The following is an 18,654-nucleotide window of genomic DNA, read 5'->3' as shown; positions in this document are numbered from 1 at the left end:
TGTGGAGTGTTTTGAAAATACGATGCTAAATATAGTGAAATTAATACACCGTAATGTCTGAAAATAGCAGGATTTTTTTCGTATACTACATTTGCCCATATATGGGGAAGTGTTATAATGGCTTGATTAATTTCAATATTTATTTTAGTTTATTTCAATCCTGCAATGGACAATGACGACGTGGAAAAAATGCTGATACTGACCCATGAAGAGAAATACATGTCTGCCTGTAAGAAATCTCTGATGTTTTTTTTACCTGAACATTTAGGGATCCTCAATCTTACCCAGAAAGAGCTGGCGTTGGGCGCAGGCTTTTGTTCCAACCAAGCAGATACACACCTGATTCTACGAATCGACCTTCTTCTGAGTCTTTGCTGAGGACCTTGATTAAAATAATGATGTGTGTAACAAAACCAAAAACCTGCACTCACACCGGCCCTTTCTGGAAGTGATTGAGGACCCCGATTCTATGGCCACAGTACTGAAGACAGGGTTTCGCATTCTGACGTTCCTCGTCGTGTGATGACCACTTCCGTCTGCATTAAAGGAATGACCCCTTCGGCCCAACCCCTGAGCCACGACATGCTGCACCACTTCAGATCTAATGTTAACGTCCCTGCACTCCAACCGTCCTGATGAAGAGTGAGGAGGAAAGGGTTGGAGAGAGAGATGTAATCACACACGTGGCTCCTTTGATTAAAGCCCAACCGTTTGTCCAACTTATTCCTTTCAATAAGGAGGTACAAAACGGGTCTTTCATGGCCTGAGCCCTCAGACTTCAAATGTGCTCGGAAATAGTGCTCGGTATTAGTCATAACATCCGCTCCGCAGATTAATCAAGTCTAGAATCCGGTCAGCCTCCGACGTCGTACACAGGCAATCAGCAGGTCTCCTCACTGTCGGGCGGGAGCGCTCGAAAAACAAAAACAGTTCCGCTTCTCGCTCGGACTCCAGCAGGTAGCGACACGCCAGCCAATAAGATTCATCCCTCTCCAGAGACGTCTGAGATGCCGGCCAATAAGATTCTCCCTCATCAGAGATGTCTGAGTTCAGCCGAAATTACATCTTACAGGCACAACAATGAACAATGTCTTTTAAAAAAAGAAGAAATAAAATTATAGAGGACGATAAACAGCCCAGTGATGGATTGGTACTCCCCCTTGCCTCTCACCCAGTGCATGCTGGGATATGCTCCAGCCCTGACCCTGACTAGGAATAAGCTGGATAGACAATGAATGGATGGATGAATGGATAAAATATGAATGGATAATGGATGGATGGAAGAGGATATTTACACAGGACCTGGCCTCCACACATGCCTCCACAGATGGAGAGGTAGAGCAGATGACAAACCTGCGTTTGGAATCAGAAGGTTGTAATTCCATCCGGGAGAGCCTAATGAGAGCAAATTAAACAGCGTTTCAATCGGCTCTTTCCTGCACTCCATCATAACTTCCTGGCAACGAATGAAAAGTGGCACCAGAACCGAGTTTCTCACATCCCGGCTGGACAAGCCCACGGATTCAGGGGGAACCTGAAGGACGCCTCCAAAACAAAGTCTCCAACAGTCCTTGAATATTCCCCCGAGGACTCACTCACTCACCTTTTTCAATGGCTTGACGAACATTAAAACGCGATATATTTCAGTAGAGTATAGAAGAGGACTCGAGAGTCCTTCAGTCCTTAACAATCCTTAACACGATACCCTCAAATCCATTAGCTAATTAAAGCGCTGTGGCCTCAATATCTCTTCGCACCTACTTATGGCACTTAAGTTTATCTGGCAGGTTTATGTAATGGCTCCTACTATCAGGTGTGACACTGATAACTCGGTAGTGCCTGTGTTCTTCACCCAACCTTTCTTGTGTGCACTTTTGTACAAGTCGTTCTGGACGAGAGTGTCTATTGATTGCCCCGATGCAATGTAATGCGGATGGTGACGGATGTCTGTGAGACAGCTTCCCGGCATATGGTAACGGGATGGCGGAACCACGGTGAAGCAGCTCCAGGGAGCGGGGAGGGAGAATAATGACGGACCCCCGGGGAGTTGTGGGTTTGCGTGGGAGCAGAGGTGGGAGACAGGGAAGCGTGACTGGTCTGCGCCTCACTGTGTGTGTGTGTGTGTGCGTGTGTGTGTGTGTGTGCGTGTGAGCCTGAGTGTGTGCGCGTAAGGCAGAGAGAGCGAGAGAAAGAGAGAGAAAGAGAGAGAAAGAGAGAGAAAGAGAGAGAAAGCGCCTTTCTGCTGGTCTTTAATTACTGCTTGTCCTCTACTCTCCTGGGAGCCTTCGGCAGAAGCGCCAGATGAGGCTAACGGTCCATCGCGATCCTGAACTCAACGCTCCCTGCAGGGGCTTTCTTAGAAAAGCAGAAAGGTTCTGGGACCGAGTGCAGAGCGAAGCTTCTGATTCTGTCCAGGTGCAACAGGAACAAAAACAACACAACAAAGACGAGCCCTTCCCCTCGGCCAAGTTCTGACACTGACCACGCTAACAGAACCTTTCATTTGTCCGGCCGCAGCGTAGCTGGTGTTTTCTTAAAGCGGCTGATTAGGCTTTAATGAATCACAAAATCACCGCAGGACAGAGAGAGAGGGATGACTCAAGTGCTCCTGCCCTGCTGCTTGTGTTTTTTTTTTTTCGGGGGGGAACTTCGAGAAGACAAACGTTTGACTCGGAGAGTTCAGCGCCGGCGCTTAAGTCGGCACGGTCCAGTACCGATGGGATTGGACTCTCATGGTTTTCAGCTCAGTGAGATTTTCCAGAAGCCGGTTTCACCTCATTGACATCAGCTGCGGCACTTCCATCGCCGTAGCGTCCCCCCCCCCGAAAAACACACTTCCCTGCAATCACAGCCCCCAGACTGTAAAATACGCTTAATTGAGCTCAACCCCACCATGGCTGGGGGAGGCTGGAGAGCATCACCAGGGAATTCTGGGTAAGACAGACTAAGGTCATTAGGACGCGCGGGTTTATGTAATGAAAAAAAACCTTGAGGAGAGAGAAAATATCCTCTTTCCAACTGGAAAATATCCACGTCGCCTTAACCTTCGCATGAAACTGTGCGTGTGTGTGTACGTGGCTGTGTGGGTGTGTGTGTGTGCGTATGTGTGGGGTGTGGTAGTGTGTGTGTGCGCGCGCATGTGTGTGTGTACAGTCTGTGTTTGTGTGCGTATGTGTGGGGTGTGGTAGTCTGTGTGTGTGCGCGCACATGTGTGTGTGTGTAGTCTGTGTGTGTGCTTGTGTGTGTGTGTGTACAGTCTGTGTGTGCGTGTGTGCGTGTGTGCGTGTGTGTGTGTGTGTGTGTCTGTGTGTGTGTGTGTACAGTCTATGTGTGTGTGTGTGTGTGTGTGTGTGTACAGTCTGTGTGTGTGTGTGTGTGCGTGTGTGCGTGTGTGTGTGTACAGTCTGTGTGTGTGTGTGTGTGTGCGTGTGTGTGTGTGTGTATCACAGTGAGACAGCAGGAGAGAGAAGGACAGCTGCAGTCAGAGAAAGCTCCGTTTTGGCCGCTGTTGCCACAGCGCTCCCGGTGATTGACAGGTTTATGTGGCGGCTGTCAGTTCAGGAGGAAATCTTGAGCGCACGATTCCAAAACCTGGCCCGCCAGTAAAAGACAAGCTGTGGGTTAATCCCCCCCCTCGCAGCCAAACCTGCCCAATGAGAGCCTTTCACTAAACCTTAATTGATCCCGTTTAGAGCTGAGAGAGGGACAATTTGGCCGCCCTCCCTGACCCCCTGAATCTCCTTCGCCTTAAAGATTTGGCCCTCTCCACATACTTCTCCCAGCGTGTGCACTCAACCGCCATTTCCCCCCCCTCATTACGTCTCCTGGCAGCACAGAGGCCTGGGGGGGGGGGGGGGCAAATCCAAAAATGGGGGTGAGCTCGTCATCCGGGTTAACAGAAGAGGACTCAACTCTTCCAAATTCTCATCTCAGCAGTGGGGCACTCTCCGTCTCTCAACTTCTCATATGAATTGAATGCAGCTTAACTGGCATGACAGAAGCAATACTTGCCTTGCCAAAGCATAACATAATATGTCATACAGAACAACTTTCTCTCTCGTGCTCTCTCCCTTTGTAATGCAAATTCTCTCTCTCACGTTCTCTTTTTATGTTTTGTGTTATGTGACAGCGAGTCACACTGAAGACTAATATTAACATATGTTGCTGCCTTGGCTCCGCTGTTGAATCCCGAAGCACATGAACACCGAATGTCCTCGCGTCTGTACGATACGCACACTGTGTGACAGACAGACAAAGACAAAGCCACCGCCCGGATCTGTGGGTTCAGTGGCAAGGTCCTAAAGATAAGAGGGAGCTCTCTCGGGGGTTTGATGCATTCATATAATTGGAGCTTATCTCAGCGGTGAGAGTCCTACCATCCTGGGGGAGGAGATGAGGTTGTGGGGCGGTGGAACTGAGATGCAAAAGGAGTTCTCAGACACAACCGCAGGACCTGAGATTTATTCTTCGCAGGAGAGATGGGGAGGGGGAGCGCGTGTGCTTTTTCACGATCGCTCAGAGCCTGAGGCAGGCGTTCCCCACGGGCCCACCCTGGGCCAGATGTTTGACTGATTTCCCTTTATCGCTCTTTAAATCCGTATTTCTCACATCGGTCTAACTGGGACAGTTTAGCGCAGGGGGATACTCAGAACCGGCCCTCAAGGTCAGGAGCGCTGCTGGTTTCCCGTTATGCCTGACGGTCCATAGTCCAGTAATGTCACTGAGGGGCCAAGGATTACACTCACCTGGTGTGTCAGGTTTAGATCAGTCTCAGTGGTGAGAGTCATCTTTCTCTCTCTCAGCTCAGTTACCTTGAGGTGAGACCCAGTGGCATGTGATTAGAGGGGAGCAATGACAACCTGCACTAATACTGGCCCCCGAAGGCCACATTATATTATATATAGATCCCTGCTATAACGAGTGTCACCCCCCGATGACATGGACACCAGGACTACCCCGGGAGATGAGCGCCAATTTACACCAATTTACGCCAACGCATCATTCAATTAGGGATGACCTGAGAATGACCGGGACCCAGAGGGCAGTCCACCGGCTCCCCTGAGACTGGGGGAGCTGCCCCAGGACCAGCGGTGTCACACGGTCACCTGGCCCAAACTCAATTCAGAACCCAAGGACAAAGGGATATCTGATGATGGAAACCGGCTGAGTTTAGACCTCCGGTCAGTTGGGAATACGGACCACAATGCACCAGTCAAACGAGACGCGGACAAAGGGGAGGCAGGCGGCGGTGCCAGATAAAAGAGGAGAGAGGAGATAAGGAGGGAGTGAGGGAGAGGAGCAGAAGGCAAAGGAGATAAAAGACTCTAACTCTCTCTCTTTCTCTTTCTTTCTTTCTCTCTCTCAGCGCCGTTACCTTGAGCTGTGACCCGGTGCCATGTGAATAAATATCCTTGTATCTCAGGGGGCGGGGTCTGGGTCCAGCTCCACCCCCCCCCCACAGCTGCCCAAGGTGGGAAGTAACCCCGCCCACTCCTTCAAAACCTCCAACAACACTTTGCATGCACGTCTCAGCATTCACTCCCGATAACGGATGCGTGTTCCCTGGAAAAAAGGAGCACATCTACTAACTGGGATGCATTAGTGTGCTCCTCAATTGTTCTACTTTGTAGAACAACGTATGTGCTGGTATGTGCTGGTTGGAAAAAAAATTTAAAGCTTTGGGCCCAGAAAGCATTGAAAGCATTTTCATGGTATTTTTTTTTCATATGTTATTCTACGTAGCACGGGACCGATCCAGCTGGGGAAGGGGGTGAGGAGGGGGCGAGATTAAAACACAGGCTGCAGTGTACGGTGCAGAAAGCCCGACCTGAACGCCCATGAACTCCCTCAGTTTCCGACGGAGCCGGGGTGTTTACGCTCGCTGGCGCTCCCCTGCCTGCCACCGCTGGGCGTCGGACGTATTTCATTAGGGAACACGTCAGGCGGCACATCCTGTGCCCCCCCCCCCCCCGCCCACCGCCCCCCGCCCGGTCTTCCTCCCCCCCGCCGCCAGCTGAGCGCTACACCGCAGAGCCGCAGATAAGCGCCGTGTTTGGGGAAAGGGAGGTGGCGGCGACTGGTGGAAACGGCGTCCATTTTGGCTCCGGGGGACGCCAGTCTACCGAACGGAGATAAGCTAAGCCAACATTTCAATTGAGCCTGGCTTCCTGCTCGCCACCGTAATTACTGCTGCTGATAGGCTGTGAATGGATGTTGTCCGCTAAAATACCTCACCCCCCCCCCCCCCCGCCCGGACCCCTGCCCCCTCCCTCACCCCACCCCACCCCCTTACGCTGGCAGTCCACTCCTTTCCCCTGAAGCGCGTTTTTAAAGTGGTAATTTCGAGCGTGCGATCCAGCCGATCGGAGAGATATACCTGAGAGCGCCATCGTTTAACGGCCCGCTTCAGAAGAGAGGAAGAGAAGCCCGGTGAATTATGGGAGAAACCCGGCTCTGCACAAACCGCAGGGTGTGTGCGCCGAGACACGGCGATACATCACCTTCCCGCAACGTTTCCACAACGCTGAAGCAAACGCTGTGGCCAGCTGTGGTCAAACAGAGAAACAGTGACACACGGCTAAAATGCTACGTTGGACAGTGAGACAGTTGGAAACAGGCGAAGCGTGTTTGTCTCCAGCCAGTCGACATGGGCTAATAATACCTTATAAGGCGTCGTAGTAACCTTTAAGGGGGGTGATCGCCGAAGAAGCTGAAGCCTACAGGTCCGTGTGTGACCAGGCGGGAGTCGTCTGAAACGGTAGCCAGCAGCAGCTCATCGGTGATGGTGAGAGAAAACACAGACAAAGAGCCGAAGGAGCCAAACCCACACCCCCCCCCCCGCTCCCCCGTGTCTCCCCGGAGTGGCAGTTTCGATGAGGCGCGTCACCTCCCCCTCTCCCCCTCACAGCACCCGGCCGCTCCGACACGTTCTCCCACGCTAGCGCCTCCACGCGGAGCCGCTAATGCCATCCCGCGGGGAGAGATGCGGACAAGGGCCAGGGATAGCACGCTGAGCGATTTCGAGCTGCCGTGCTGCAAAAACCGAAGAAAAAGTCAGCCTCAACAAGTATTTAAGTCTTATATTTAGACTTAACATTGTATTTTCAGTTATGTTTTTGCTCAAAAAGATTGCCAATGAGGTGACAGTTATACTTGTTCACAGATTTGCCAACGGGGCAAAAAATGGCACTTGGTAAGCAAACAGTAACATAAATCATGCTAATATTTTCTACATGAGAGAAAAAAAGTCTCATTACAAGACTAAAACACTTGTTAAAACATAATTATTTGCTACTACTCTTTGCTAAATTTGGCATCTCACAGTCCAGGCCATGGTTCTGTAGGCTTGGTTAGCATTCAAACCCAGCAGCCAATAGCTGTGGGTCCTTTCAGCCAATCAGTGAGCTAGAATTAAGCTGCTAATAGCTGAAGCACACACAACCAGCTGCTGCCTGTGCTCCTAGAGGACCTTCCCTTGAGATCCCTGAGCTAAATCAGCCCCCTCACAGAGCAGGATGGGTTGAGAGGAACACAGACTGATGGACAGAAGGACATTCCAGCAAGGTCCCGTCCCTGTGGAGGAATCGCCCCAAAAAAGCAGAGGGACCAGATTACTGCATTTCGGTCAGGATTAGCTGGATTGGCGCAGCTGGGTTAGAATTAGCTGGATTAGCGCAGTTGAGTTCGGTTTAGCCAGATTAGCGCAGTTGGATTAGCATTAGCTGAATTAGCACAGTTGAGTTTGGGTCAACCAGTTTAGCACATTTAGGCTAGGTTTCGCCAGATTAGCACAGTTGAGTTAGGGCTAGCCAGATTACCACAGTTGGCAGAATAATGAAAAATGGGCTCAGAGGAAAACCACGGTAGTGCCTTCGCATCTGTGGAAGCTGTTAACCTGTCAGCACATCGAAGAAGGGAGGGCAGGAGTTGGGGTGGGGGCAGCAGTAGGGGTGGGGGCTGGGGCACGTGGAAATTAATTACTCCATCAGCTCCTGAAATAAAGGGCCCTGTGTCTGGCCTCTCAGGTGACACCGTACGAGGGCAGAGCGGCCCGTGCGGGTTTTTGGGGAAGGAGTCCGGGCGGTACCGCTGAGACACACCCTGGGGGTCCTGATCTTACGTTACAGGAAGTTGGCCCCGGGCAGCTTCCTCCACACCTCATCTGAGCCTCCAGATGTTCGCCCCCCAAACACCCCCCACCTCCCCCCACCGCCCCCCACCACCCCCCACCGCCCCACTCCCAAAACCTCAGTTTTTATTAAACATGATTAGTCTTTCCTTGAGGACTTCAGGAAAAATATTACCTCACGCCTCGGCCGTCTGCGGAGATGTTTTCTGACAGCCGGGCGAGCGGCCGCAGAAATATTTTGTGGGTTCTGTGGACGGGGGCGCGCGTTACCGGCACCTGCGCGCGGGGGGGACGGGCAGGGGATTCTGGGAATTTATTTATTCAATGTTTCTTTTTTTTTTCTGTCTTCCTTTCTTCCCGTTTGCCATTTTGTTTCTCTCCATTTACTCCCTTTCCTCTGGTGTGTCCGGGATGTGTATGTACATGTCATGTTTGTGCAAGGTTGGACACCGTAGCGTGAGCACATGTAGTGAAGTCTCCTTTTGTTAGACTGCAACAGATGTGTCTGTCTGTTTCTCTTTCTCCCTCCCTCTCTCTCATGGCCTGCCCCCATCTCTCCCTCTCTCTATCGCTCTCTCTCTTTGTCTGTCTCACACTGTCACTCTGTCTGCCTGTCTCGCTCACTCACTCCCTCTCTCTGCCTCTCTCTCTCTCCCTCATTTGCTCCCTCTTTCTCTCTTGCTCCCTCTCCCTCTCTCCTCTCTCTCCCTCTCTCTATCGCTTCCTCTCCCTCTCTTTCTCACCCTCTCTCTCTCGCTCTCTCTCTTGCTCCCTCTCTCTTTCCCTCATTCGCTCCCTCTTCCTCTCTCTCCCTCTCTCTTCTCTCTCCTCTCACCCTCTCACCCTCTCTCCCTCTCTCTCCCTCTCTCTGTCCCCTCTCACCCTCTCTCCCTCTCTCTCTCTCTTCCTCTCCCTCTCTCTCTCTCTCTTTATCTGGTAGTGATGGAGAGCAGCACTGCCGGTGAAAAACACAGACACTCCTACGCCCCTACAACAAAGAGCGGCTGGTTCCGCAGAGAGAAGAGCGACTCCCCGTCCTTATCGCGCCAGACTGCAGCGCCCGTCAGAGACGTCGCGGCCGAGCGCGGCGGAACCCAGACGCATCACCGGCCTCTTTATCCAATCAAAACGGCCGGGGAACGAGAGCCGCCACAGCGGAGCGTGCCGAAAAACGGCTGGAATGTGCGACTTTCCTCTCTTATTCCCCGGGAACGGGGGAGTTCACCGTGACAACAGCACCGCCAAAACGGTGGCGCGGGCAGGAAGCTTCTCCCCCGGCGTGCGGGGGAACTGATAAACACCGCCACAGCTCCCGCTACTCCTCCAGAGAAACCATAACACAGAGAGAGAGAGAGAGAGAGAGAGAGAGAGAGAGAGAGAGAGAGGGAGAGAGAGAGAGAGAGAGGGTGAGAGAGAGAGAGAGAGAGAGGGAGAGAGAGAGAGAGAGAGAGAGAGGGGAGGGAGAGAGGGGAGAGAGAGAGAGAGGCAGAGGGGAGAGAGAGAGAGAGAGAGAGAGGGAGAGAGTGTGTGTGTGAGAGAGAGAGAGAGAGAGAGGGGAGAGAGAGAGAGTGTGTGTGTGTGTGAGAGTGTGTGAGAGAGGAAGAGAGAGAGGGAGAGAGAGAGCGTGCGTGTGCATGTGTGTGAGAGAGACTGTGTGTGTGAGAGAGTGATAGAGACAGAGGCAGGTGACATGGAGGGAGAGAGAGATAGAGAGAGAGAGAGAGAAATGGCAGATTGTGTTTTTTTCTTCTCCGCTTACGTTGCTCTTGGGGGCCACTTTGCATGGGAAGGAGACAGGGAGACCCTGTTTTTTTTTCCGTCAAACACAAAGGATCCGCTCTCTCTGCTAACCGCCGGGCTCACAGCCCGGGTCCCAGATCAGACGGAGACCCAGGGAGGGGGGAACCCCCGACGTCCACCCCAGCCCCAGCATCCCTCTCTGGGGGCCGGCGCGGCGTTTCCCCCTCCGCTGCCTGGAGCTTCTCGCCTTTCCCCTGGAGCCGAGGGGCCATGTCCCAGGACCCCGGCAGACAGAGGGCCGATTCTTACCTCTGTGTGAAAACGGACGCCCCTGTGTGCCGGCAGGTTCCTGTATCAACCCCCCCCCGACACATCACAGACAGGGCCCGCAGAACCCCCACCTTGGTCAGTCCAAACCGTGAGCCACTCCGGTCTGGATCCAGCTAGCTAAATATCATTTCTAAGAACTTTCTTGCCAGCGACTTACAAGAATATCGTGTTGTAAACATGTTTTTGCCAGTAGGGGATTTCCGCATGGTGAGAAATTAAATATATGACACAGAAACAGAAATGATGGCCTTTTTTCATTAACGCAGATCACAAGGCTACCGATAACCCCTGAGCCTGGAGTTGAGTTTTGCAACGACAAAAAAAAAAAAAGATGAATGAACTGGTCCTGGAGCCAAACTGGTACAGCTCCACCGTGAAGTATAACGGGTCCACTGCACTTCAGCACTCAGTCCATTAGCGTGAGGGGGATTGTCAAACATCGCAGACGAATGATCCAACCTTTCTTCCACGGCATTCCTCATTTCACTTCCATTAAGCACAACTCTCATCGAGACTCCTCCAGCTCGTTAGTCATAGCGTGAGGCATGCTGGGAAATTGAGTCCATTTCCCAATGCCGTTATCGGGTAGCTTTTTCTCACCACAGAGAGGCCCCCCCCCCAACTATATATCAACCTCTACTTCCTGTTGGCAGCAGCAAAGATTTATGGGAAATGGAAACAGGCTGTCCGATCCAAACCTTAGTGTGGGAGACTCCACAGTCAAAGCAGAGGCTAATATTTTGAGTGTTCAAATGCTGAAATGGTGGTTTACCATAACAACCATTCATATTCATTCATATAAATATGTACAAAAATACATTCAACAATCAATTAATGTAAAATGAACAAATTCTCTGTCATTTCCTTCGTGAAATACTATACTTTGCGAATTGTGACATAATCATAAACACAAACCTCTCTTCTTACACCATACACATCAGTTTTAACTGAAGTCTCCATTTTGAGTTCCTCATTGCTCCTCTCTGGCCCTGCTGCTCTGGAGGTTGTGTTGAGACAGCTCACCAGTGGTTTCTGTACATTTGTGAAAGTGACCCTCCCCCCTCTCCCCATTCCCTCTTCTCATTCCCCCGTTCCCTCCCTTTCTCCACCTTCACCTTCCTCTCCGTGCCCTCACGTGTCTCCTCCTTTCACTGCATCCCCTCTTTATTTACATTTTAGTCATTTGGCAGACACTTTTGATCCAAAGCTATTTAAGAGTGCATAGGTTCCTCCACAGGTTAAAGCATCATAAATGTATGAATTTCACTTTCTCTTTCATTCCCCCCCTCCATCCTCTACTCTCCTCCATTTTTTCTCCTCCACTCCTTTGACTCTCTCTCCCTTTTCCACCTCTCTTGTCCTCCTTCATTCCCTCGGGCCATCCCTCTCAATCTTTCATTCCCTCCTTTCTTCACTCCATCCGTTCGTATCTATCGTTACCCCCGTACCCTTTCAGCAGCTCCGTGCCCCCTTTCCCTCTCTCCCTTCCCCCTTTCCTCACGCTTCTCCTTCGCCCCCTTTCCCTCTCTCCTCACTTTTCTCATTTACTCTTTATCTATCATTTATCTTCATCTCTCTCCCCCTCCTCCCCACTCTCTCTCACTCTCTGCCACTCTTACCCCTCTCCCTCCCTTCCTCCTACTCTCTCTCCCCCCTCTCTCTCTCACTCTATCTTGCTCTCTCTGTCTGTCTTGCCCCCTCTCTCCCTCTCCTTCTCTCTCACTCTCCCTTGCTCTGTCTGTCCGTCTCTCTACCCTCTCTCCTGTCTCTCTCGATTTACTCCCATAGACCAACTGAGCTAACTGCATCACAGTTGATTTTTAAATATAAATTAAATGAGCCAGTCTGCTGACAGCACAGAAATGAGCACAGAAATGGAAGCTCGGTATTTACTCTAAATGATTTTCTGGAAGGCATTGTTTGGGAAAGCTCCCAACAAAACAGATGACAACTGCAATTCCTAAGTCCAAGTTCTACCCAAGGTAAATTAACGAGTAAGGCGTAGTGTGACCTCTCATTTTCTCCCGTGCAAGTGCCTGACAGAAAGCAATGACTCTTCAAAAGATGAAACTCCTACAACTCCTACAAAGCCATTAATACCGGGTCTACTCAATTTAACCTTCTGCCTGCCTTGTGTGTCTGCCGGGCATTCGGAGGTGGCCGGCGATCCAGAAGAAAGGCGAGGCTTCACTCGTGCCGACAAAGAAAGCCGGAGCTCAGCTTTTTTGGATGCTCGCTCCCGAGCACGAATTCGGTTGCCGTGGCAACCTCCAGGGGGGAGAAGAGAGGTGAAGTAAAGGACGCGAGCGATCCCCCCCCCCCCCTCCACGGAGGGAGGAAGGAATGCGGGCGAAGTCGCGTCTAATTCTCCCAAATCCCGGGTGGACTTAGCCCCAAAAGCGCCCGTTAAACCCACGCGCCACGAAGAAGAAACTCGGCTCCAGTTTCGGCGGCAGAATTACGTTAAGCCGCGGCGCCCCGGCCGAGGACGCCAAACGAGGTTTCTCCACCATTTCCGTGACCTTCTACGACTCCCGAAATGAGAGAAAAAACCATCTGCTCCAGGTCTTTAGAAATGAGCAGGGGCACGTGTGGCAACAGGCAGCATTTCAAACATGTGCGTCTGAAATATGAATTAGCATGTATGAATTTCATATGCGGCACGAGCACCTCCACCATCATGATCGCAGTTTACATTCATAACTCAGGGCAGCTGCAGGAATGTTTACAATCTCTTAAGCTAGATGTTCTGGTCGAACGCTTCCAGTAAATGAACATAATGGAATATAATGCAATTTCTTTCAGAGGTATTCCATATTTTCGGAACGAAATATATTTCTGTAATGTATGTTAGGCCGTCCCTTGGTATGCGTAAACAGAAGCAAGTACAGGCACTATGAATAACTGGGATAGTGTGCAGTCCGCCAAGTCACTGGTTGGCAGAGCATACCCCGTAGCAATATGGCCTGGAGAGCTGGGCTCTTTCCAGTTCGGTAGTTTTCTTCAGTGTACTAGAGGAGAAACAGAGAGAGACCGTGTCCTACCTGGAGGAAGCAGGTCCCAGCCGAGGTGTTCTCCTTGATGGACACGTTGTAGGTGCTGCTCCCGAAAACAGGCTCGTTGTCGTTTATATCCTGCAGGATGACGTTGACCACGGCGGTGGAGGAGAGCGGCGGCCTCCCGCCGTCCGTGGCTACCACGGTAACGCTGGGCCTGGGGTCGGTCTCGTAATCCAGCTGGGCGGCGGTGGTGATGATGCCCGTGTCGGGGTCGATGGCGAACCAGTCGGAGTGGGTCCCCGCGTCCCGTAGGATGCTGTAGCGGACGTCACCGTTTGGACCCTGGTCTTTGTCCCGGGCGGTGACTTGGAGCACGAAGCTTCCCGGGTAGACCACCTCCGGGATGGCGTGCTTGTACTCCTGTTGGTCGAAGAGGGGCGGGTTGTCATTGACGTCCATCACCTGGATGGTGAAGGATGACTCAGCCCTCAAAGGGGGTGTCCCGGAATCGGTGGCCATGACCCTGAGCTGGTACGAGTCCCTCTCCTCGCGGTCCAAGATCTGGTCCACACAGATGAGGTAGATGATGCTGTCCTTGGTGGTGAGGGCGAACTTCCCGTCCCCTCCTTCCAGGGACACGTTGACGTTGGCGTACTCGCCGTAGTCCGGGTCGGTGACGGAGATCCGGGCCACGTACTGGCCGGGCTGGGCCCCCTCGGAGATTCGCGGCGTCCCGTCCTCGCTGAGGAAGATGATGGTCATGGTGGGCTGGTTGTCGTTGAAGTCGCGCACGTGAATGGTGACGAAGGCGTTGGTGACCTCGGGCTGAGAGGCGTTGTCCCGCGCCTGCACCACCAGCTCGTGGACCTTCCTCTCCTCGTAGTCCAGAGGTTTGTTGAGCGCGATGACGCCGGAGCGAGGCTCGATCGCGAAGTAGCGCTCGGGGTCGCTCTGCCGGCGGTTAATCTCGTACAGGACCAGGCCGTTGTCCCCCTCGTCTGCGTCCGTGGCGAACACCTGAAGGATGTTGCTGCCCAGCGGCAGGTTCTCGGAGATGAAGGCGTGGTAGCGACTCTGGTTGAAGACGGGCGCGTGGTCGTTTATGTCCTGGACGGAAACCTCCAGAAGCATCTGCCCGGTCTTCTTGGGGGAGCCCCCGTCGAAGGCCTCGATGACCAGGGAGTAGGACGAGCGTTTCTCCCTGTCGAGGACGGCGTTGACCACCAGGTCCAGGTACAGAACCTTGTTGGCGCCTCTCTTAGTCTCCAGACGGAAGGCCTGGCCAATGTTGCCGTCTTTGATGAGGTATCCTTGAGTGGTCAGCTGGTCCTCGTCGGAGTCTGACGCCGGATCCAGGGAGAACCGGGTGCCCACCGCCGTCTGCTCGGGGATCTTGAACACGACCTTCTTCTTGGGAAACTGCGGGGAGTGGTCGTTGATGTCGTTGACCACCACGGTGACCTCGACGGTGATCCCGGTCATGGTGACGGCGATGAAGCTGTAGCGGTCCCGCGCCTCGCGGTCCAGCACCTTGGCGGTCTTGATGATGCCGGTGGTCTCGTCGATGTGCAGGTCGCTGCCCACGCCCGTGCCGTCGTGGTCGGAGATGAAGTAGAGCGAGGCGGTGACCCCGGGCGGCAGGCCTGCGCTGATGTCGCCCACGATGGTCCCCGCCGGCTGCTCCTCGTCCAGCTGGAGCTCGAGAGTGCCCGAAACCGCCGACCAGCGGGCGGTCAGGACCGCCAGGAACAGTAGCGCTGTCCTCCAGACCCCCGGCCTCCGCAGGCCTTCCGCCATCGCTCCCGCCGAACGTTTAGATGCTGTCCTCATGCCGACTGCTCCCTCTTAAGCCTGCAAGAAATTAAATAAAAAGAAGAAGAAGTCACTCACAGAGTAACCGCAAGGCACCAGACATTCTTTAAGGTCACGACGAGCACATCGAAAAGTTAATCGGTAGAGAACGGGAAGACAACTGGAATGCGTGGTAAGATGTCGAGCACCTAGCCAAACAAGTACGCCCGGGAGAAACCGATCCTCGGCCCGCGAGGAAAAAATAAGAAAACAGAGCCGTACATTAATTATTGCGCAAGCTCCGAGCTCCCACGTTTTTCGCATTTGACAAATCCCTGGCGAAACGCGCACTCCTTCGTACTTTCACGTGTCTAAATACAGTGAGTTAATCCCCTGCTCCTCTGACAGCTCAGAGTCCCTTACCTCAAAGAATAAATACCTCATCACTCCCGTTCCCTCAACTCCCATTAGAGGACTGGCCCGGGAGCGGCCGTATTTAATGCACTTATACTCGGTTTTGATTAAATGGAGACGGGCCCAGAGGTCCAGGCCTGTCCCTGTGCCTCGCCTGTAATAATGGAGAAATTTGGGCCAGAACGAGACGGGAGACTGTTCCAGAACCTTCACTCGTTTGAATAATTAATCCTTGCTTTGATTTGAGCAGTCGTTTCACACTTGAAAAAAAAAAATTAAGGTCAGCTCCAGTTGAAACATCTCTAATGTCAAGCCAGCTACTCTCTCAAGCTCGCTCTTGTGCTGCGCTGACGTGTGTGTGTGTGTGTGTGTATGTGTGTGTGGGTGACTGAGTGTGTGGTGTTTCGGTGTGTGCATTTGTGTGTGTGTGTGTGTGTGTGTGTGTGTGTGTGTGTGCGTGTTTGTATGCACACATACAGCGATTTGTGTTGTGTTGTTGGTGCGTGTGTGACTGAGTGTGTGTGTCTGTGTGTGTGCGTGTGTGTGTTTTTGTGTGTGTATGTGTGTGTGTTTGCATGCACTTATATAGCCGTTCGTGTTGTGTGTGTGTGTCCAGGAGACGTGGAAGAAATTTGGCCTTCACTCATTCAGAGAATCAGGGTGTTCTCCCAGCATATATATACTCTGGGGTGTGAACCAGAGGAATGCTGCCAAAACATGGAAACAAACCAAGAGGAAGGAACGGGCTGGATTTCAGACACCGCTATAAAAATGCTTTATTTTTAGGGCATCAGCCTAATTTCCCCACCATCAAAGCAGCACTCTTCCAAAACATAAGACCATCAAAAAGCTTCACCATATCTTCTGAAGCATTTACACATTCCACAAAAAGTGCTTCACAGTGATGAGGAGGAAATTCGCCTCAGCCACCCACCTGGGTGACGCATGGGCCGTCAGCCATTTTGAGTGCTCACATCAACTGAGGTGAAGATGTTGAGAACCATTTTTTAGCCAATTAAATCAGGGGATGATTAGGTGGCAGGTAGAGAGAGCCAGGTTGGAAATGTAGCCAGGTCACCGGGGAACCCCCTGCTCCTACTTTGAGTATGTGTTTGTTGGAAGGGGGGAAACAACATACAAAGCAGTGAAAAGCGTGGATAATCTATCTGTATTGATGAAAATACTCTCGAATTCGGAGAGCCTGGAAGCAATATTGTCAGCCTATAAATCTTAAAACAGGCTTAATCTCCCTGTCTGAACTCTTGCCCTCTTTATTTGCACCAGTTCCACCGCCGGGGCCCGGCGTCTGGACCAGAGGCACGGCCCCGTCCTTCGATCCCCCGCGCCAGGGGGTTAAAATCCGTCCTTTGGAAGAGGAATTATGGTTCTACAGCAGCCCAGAATAACAAATAAACTAATGGCTGTCCGTTAGAGTTAGCGCAAGATGAAATACCCCCGCGGTTTTAAAACCACACACCTGGAGCGGCGCCCCAGCCTTCTGGGGGGATGAGGAGGAAGAAGGGAAGAAGGGAAAGGAGAAGATTAGGGGATAGAGGTGAAGTAAGGGTGGAAGGGGGGGGGTTAAAAGGAGGTGAGGAGAGACTGAGAATTCCCTAAATTTCCCTCCCTCAGCCCCCCCACTCCCAACCCGATTGCTAATCATCGTCCAAGCGATGACTCATGACAGCTTCACACTTTTAAACGTATTAATGGGTCTCGCTGGGACGAGGTTATTAACAGGCTGGGAACCGCCAGTCACCGCGAACGGGAGGGACCAAAAAGGTCTCCGGCCCGCGCTATTGGACACACTCATATCGGTCGCATGAAAAAGATGGGGTCATTCCCCATCCTCTCCCCCAAAGAAAAAATGTGACAGGTGGGAGGTGCAGCACACTGGTGTTCATTTGGTGGGGGGCAGGGGGGTATTCTGATTCCTAAAAAATGTGCCATGTTATTACAATGAAACATACCAGCATACTGATTTTTATTTATTTATCACAAATGTATTGAAAAACGGCCTATCACACTGCTGCAAGGTTTATTTATACTCATACTTTTTTCATTTTTCTTTTTAATCAACATATTTACAATGAACTGCAGCGATTTGTTTTCCAAAAAGGGACCTAGGGCCTCACCACGTAAAAACAAAATGTACTGCAGGCTTAAGTGCTCGTTGGGGGCTGATAGCCAGATGCAGGGAACACATTTCACAGCAACGTACAAAATATGATACTGAAATATGTGAAAGCGCCAATGATGTAGCCTATATATTTTTCCATGTATATTCAATATGTTTTCTGATTTTGATAATATACATTATTGCAGTATAATAGCAGTATATTAGGTATTTTAAAGTGTATACACAACCCACTATCGGCTCAATGATCTGTCGTTATCTGCAGCGCATTCCAAACCGTTAAATACGCGGTTGGGCACGAGGACACAGAAAATGCGCGATTTTTTTTTTTTCTTTCATTCACGGACTGAAATGCAGGCTTTATCACTGTCGATAGCGATTTCAAAGCTATTGAAAAGACCAGTTTTGAGTATGTTTCCACTTACAAAACTCTGAACAAAATACAGTCGTGTGGAAATGCAAGGCTGAGAAAATAAAGATGATAATGTTATAATTTCCTGAGTCTTACAAAACCAAAAAAATGTGTAAGATGGTTGGAATAAACACCATGTGAACTCTATTGGAAACTTCTAAAAAAAGTTCCATGACTTTAGAGGAAAGCTGTTTTGCTAGGCTCCCTCTTGTGGTGACTAGAAGATCTTAGATACTCCCTTTGTTTTAAATACATACATTCAATCTTTAAAAAGTGTGCCTCTGTGCAGTTATCATTTTAAATAATTAACATTTTGCATTAGTAATGCACAAATGGAAATTTTCACCCATGAAATCACTGAGTAGGCTTACAGCAGAACATTGCCAATGAAACAAAATGGTTCAATTCCTAAATATAGATACTGGATGTATGTTTTTTTCTTACATAATCACTATCCTTTGAAAATTGAACCCTTTTGAGTTAAGGATCATTGGAAAAGGATTGCCCTGGGCTCAGCACCATACACACATGCACATGTGCACACACGCTCATGCGCACGCACACACACACACACACACACACACACATACACAGCCTTTACAGATAGAAATCGAAGAAGAAGAATTGTCACAGTTATGAACTACAGCCTATCTACAGGATGCAGGAATATGTCTCTGTTTGGGTTTAATGTCTTCAGCACACA

General features: G+C 51.0%; 1 protein-coding gene across 1 annotated transcript in view; it reads right to left on the bottom strand.

The window, feature by feature from the left end:
• dchs1b (dachsous cadherin-related 1b) overlaps nucleotides 1-14,994 on the bottom strand; it is a 113,368-nt gene extending 98,374 nt beyond the window's left edge. Inside the window, exon 1 of the mRNA XM_061249467.1 lies at nucleotides 13,243-14,994. Within this exon, the coding sequence (XP_061105451.1) occupies nucleotides 13,243-14,994 (1,752 nt within the window). The remainder of the gene's footprint in view (nucleotides 1-13,242) is intronic.
• Nucleotides 14,995-18,654: the final 3,660 nt, after the last annotated feature.

Source organism: Conger conger, chromosome 7 (assembly GCF_963514075.1).
Source record: "Conger conger chromosome 7, fConCon1.1, whole genome shotgun sequence".
Classification (NCBI taxonomy): Eukaryota; Metazoa; Chordata; class Actinopteri; order Anguilliformes; family Congridae; genus Conger; species Conger conger.
The sequence above is the reverse complement of the archived record's forward strand: the minus strand, read 5'-3'. Positions and strand labels throughout refer to the sequence as shown.